The following is a 4,663-nucleotide window of genomic DNA, read 5'->3' as shown; positions in this document are numbered from 1 at the left end:
TCTTGCCATTTCCGCCACCGCCGCCGCCACTGCCGCCGCCATCGTACCCTTGGCAGTTCATGCCGCCACCGCCGCCGCCAGCCCCCTGGGCAATGCCAATGTGGCGACCTCCACTGCCGCTGCTTGCCGCCGCCTTATGAAGCTTCAAATGAAGATAGCAATCATAAATGTTGTAGGGTTATGTGAGAGATATTGCAATAAGATTATGTAGAGAGACTATGGTTAATATTTTCACTGCTTTCTTCCTCTGTTTCTTGAAGAACAACAAACAGCAAACACCAAATTCTCCTGGTTCTACCAAAATTTTTGTACAGCGAGAAAGAACGCAGTAAAGATAGAAAGATGAGGAAGGCAATAAAAGGGTGTTTAATAAGCCATTATGTAACAAGATTTGTACAAGACTCTCTAAATTCCCACCAAGATCAGCAGATACAGAGCCAGCCAAACAAAAGCTTAAAAAGCAAAAGAAAAAAAAAAAGGACTAAGCTAATATATCCGCATCTTAAACTAGCATCACATCCATATAACGTAACTATACAAACACCAAGCTTCAAAATTTATACGCTCAAAAAGTAGAGCTATATGTCCTTTTTTTCTCTTGGGGAATTTCATCAAACACTTGGTGGGCGGATTCAGAGTTGGTCTGGCCACAGGAACGTCCCAATAGCAACTGCCCTTTTCTCCTCAAGAGTTCCATCAAAACAGAGCCCATATTGTTTCAGAAGCAAATCCAAACAGGGCTCCTCCATTTTCTCATAGTCCCCCTTCGTGTACCTGGGGTAATGGAGGGGCATTCGGAACCCACCTGAGAAATTCAAACCTCCATCATAATAAGAATCCTCCTCCTCCTTCTCCTTCTTCACACTTCTTGATTCCTTCTCGCGCCTCCTCCTGATTCTGTTGCTTCTCCGTGAGCCCCAGAACTTGCATAAACGCAGAATTCAGAATCCACTTCAAGCCCATTCCAGGGAAAGCTTGATTCAAGAAGAGGCCGAAGAATCGAGGGGGAAGCTGCCTTTTTTCTGACTTGGGGATACAGAAGAGGGGCGGTTCCATTACATATATATATAGAGCCGAATTGGGGCGTTGGGTTTTCATGCGAATTCAGGGAATTTTCTTGAGGAGAAAGGAAAAAAAAGGGAACATTTCTTCACGATCGAGTGGAATTAAATGCCATTTGTTGGTGCAACTTTCTTTGAGGGGCTGTGGGAGAGGCCACGTTAGCCCATTGTTTTGTTCGAGTTGTTTTCGGCCCATTGAATATTCATAGATATTTTCTCATTTTCAACCTTCAATTATGGCTTCCAAATGCTTCAGGAATCTTCTGAAAAGTATCAACATTAAATTATAACATCGGTTAGTTCTCACGATTGAGTTCTTGTACTTTTTAAAATACAATGATAAGATCTTTTTCCGCTGAGTTATAAAATTTGATTTAGATATAAAGTTTCAATGGTTTGAGTTTAGTTTGGTACTTGTATTTTAGAATTTTCAATTTAGTTCATATGATTATGTTAAAACTTCACAAATGGTCTCTAAATCATTTTCTATTCACTGAAAATCTTCACAAATAGTCTTTTGATACAATTAACTAATATACTAACTTAGAAAACATATTACGTGTTTAACATGATAAGATCTTGTTATGATAGGAACAATTATGACATTCAAATAAATTATAAAGATCAAATTGAGAACCTACAAACCATATGATAAAATTGAAAATAAATGTAACCAAAGAGATCAAATTAAACCGTATCAAAATCCTAGGAAGCAAATTTGTAATTTAACATTGTTTTTCACATATTCACAAGAGTGATTAAGACTAAGCTTATTTTATTATCAATATAGGTCTTTTGTTCCGTTGCCAATTAAAATTATTCATCAAAAGTGTAAATCGAATGGATAAGATATCTATTACTATTTATAAGATCGATGCTTTGATCCCCATCTTACATTTTTGAACTAAACAAATATATTCTATAAAAAGAATGCAAAAATCTCACAAATAGCATTTAAAAGCTCGGAAGAAAAATAAAAAATTGGCCACTCAATTGCCCTACGGGACGGGCAGTCACACTTCCATAGCTCTAGTTTTTAACATCTTAATCAACCAATATATTTTTTGACCCAAGTCAGTATAGAGTTAATCCAATCCAAACGTATCTTAGTGGATAAAGTATCTTCCATTCTAAAGTTGATAATTCGATCTCCACTATATGAAGAAAAAAAGTTCGTGTAGGAGTATAAATTTTGGCCAATTAAAACTGCCACATCATTGTGGCAAAAATATATGCTATTGAATTTGGTGCAATGACAGATTAACACGTCCCTGAGTTAAAATAGAAAAACAATAATGACAAATTCCAATCATACCACGCGTCTTTTTAAGGGCCATTTGATTAGATTAACTTGGTCAAATTCGGTCCTACGACAATATTTCTTTGATCAAAATAAATTCTAAATATTATTTTTGACAAATATACATCTATAACAAAGATTTTTTTCCCTACCACTGACAAAATAAGAGAGCTTAATTATAGGAACCATGTCAAATAATGAAGAATCAAATCAAACAACTAAATTGAAGTAAAAGGTAGATTTTGAAACTAAAGATTTAATAGTAAGATGTTTGTTCTTCGTTTAAAATTTCTAAATTTTTAAATTTAAAATTTAAAACTTCTAATTAAGAACGAGAACAAGGTGAATGAATTTTTAGTTCACAGTTGCAGGGTATTGTGCCATTCCATTCACAGCTGAATCCATCCTGGTCCATCGTGTTGCAGTTGCATTTGTTGTTCGCCGGTTCGGCCGTAAACCGTTCTGCATCTCCGAGCAATAACCACCGCCGCCCAACCCATTCCTTCCGCTCTTCCGTCCGACCTTCATTCTTTAAACCGAGTCGTTCTTCCCGCAGACAAGGATTTCCAACCTGACCTTCATTCTCCCCGCGGACAAAGATTTCCAACATTATTTAGATGGTGTGCTGATGGTGGAATGTCTGTAGGTTTATCTACAAACTGAGATTTTGTAATCTAGATTTAAATGGGACTACATTTAAAAAAAAAAAAAATATATTTTTTAATATTCACTCACCTCTTTCCTTTTCATTTCTAAAGATGTGTATTTATATTTTATGCATACCACGTGAAATGTAAATGTTTTTATTATTTAACTTTTATATAAAATAGTTTCCAACTGCGTATATTTATGTAAATCTATACCAGAATCATTTTTAAATTAAAACTGAAGTGATTCACGAATAAAGGTCACTGCTATAACCTCCTCTAAAAAGCCTTCGAAAGAAACACGCTTCGTTACTTCTATTAGAAAATGCCGAATAACTTATGCTTCTTTAAAATTGAATAACTAGTTTTTAGAACTTGCATTATTATTTTGCTTCGTTGGATTTATGCATATTTACCTCTTGTTTTAGATTTATGAAATTATTCTTGTTAATAGATATTTACGGTTCTGATGGAGGAAGAAGATTAAGTAAATAGTTTTTTGAACCATTCTTCATGGATTTACTTATGATTATTAGCTCTCAGTATTTGATTTGCTTGTTTTTATGCATATTTAGCTAAGTGCAAATATCGTTGAGGTATTTACCTCTCGTTTATGGATTTATAAATCCATTTCTATTTACATTTGTTACTTGTAATTATGACAAGATCTGACCTGTTTACTCTGATTGTAAATGTATATTTAACTCCACGAATCAAATTTCTCCAAAAATCTCGTGTGAACAACTTAGTACGTCCGTAAGACAATCCCTATTTCTCATCTCTTCTCAAAACCCAAACTTTTCCAGAAAACCAATGACATTTAAAAAGGCTTCATCAACGACTTTTTCATGAGCAACCCTTAAACGAGTTCAATTACCCATGGTTTCTCTAATGAACTTTGTTATGCAATAGAAATCGACAATAGCCAAGCTACACATCAACGAGTAAGCGTTCAAAGGAGAACCAACTGGGCCGAGAAGGGCTCGGTCCCGACCCTTGCTAGGCCTCGAGCTGGGCTTGCCCACGGCCTAGCCCGTGAGTCTCCCGCCCGCGATCAATGATTCCCTCAGGCCCTGCAGCTATGAATTAAGGTTTAGCTACGAAAGGTTCTGGAATTATCTTCACAGCTATAAGTAGCGGTCCAACCCTGGAGGTAAGGCGACATCTCGAGTTTACTACTACTTTCTCCACTTTCCTTTTCTAACTTAGGCATTGAGCCCGTGTGACAAGAGTCACACCGGTTTAGTTCGATTTGGTTTTGTAGGTATCAGTCCCGAATAATCAAGTTAGGTGTGTGCGAGGAGGAGAACCGGAGAACCGAAATCCACACATCAACAATTGGCGCCCACAGAAAGGAGTCCATGATGCTCTAATGATAACTGCTCTGCCAAGAGGAGGTTGAACTTGAGACGACCCCCAGGTCGGAAGACCCGAGGATGGACCAACCGATCGAACCCGGATGTCAGGAAGCGTTGCCCGAGCGCATGGAATAACGATCCCTGAGCTGCTCCAAAAGTAGTTCGCGGCCTTGGAAGACAAGGTAGAGGGCATGTTACAATGCATGACCCAACTCCTTCACAATTCGAGCAACAAGAGCCCGATGAGTACCCCTTGTTAGAGACCCGAGAAAGGGAAGGGCCTAGCACAAAGCGAGA

At 37.6% G+C, this 4,663-nt stretch overlaps 1 protein-coding gene across 1 annotated transcript; it reads right to left on the bottom strand.

Moving 5' to 3' along the window:
* Positions 1 to 603: 603 nt before the first annotated feature.
* LOC111021455 (uncharacterized) lies at positions 604 to 1,129 on the bottom strand. The gene is given in 2 exon segments (XM_088118475.1): positions 604 to 866; positions 868 to 1,129. Coding segments are annotated over 2 exon segments (465 nt in total). The 5' UTR covers positions 1,099 to 1,129; the 3' UTR covers positions 604 to 632.
* Positions 1,130 to 4,663: the final 3,534 nt, after the last annotated feature.

The sequence above is a fragment of the Momordica charantia genome, unplaced genomic scaffold (genome assembly GCF_013281855.1).
Source record: "Momordica charantia cultivar OHB3-1 unplaced genomic scaffold, Mcharantia_2.0 BLBB01000165.1, whole genome shotgun sequence".
Lineage (NCBI taxonomy): Eukaryota > Viridiplantae > Streptophyta > Magnoliopsida > Cucurbitales > Cucurbitaceae > Momordica > Momordica charantia.
The sequence above is the reverse complement of the archived record's forward strand: the minus strand, read 5'-3'. Positions and strand labels throughout refer to the sequence as shown.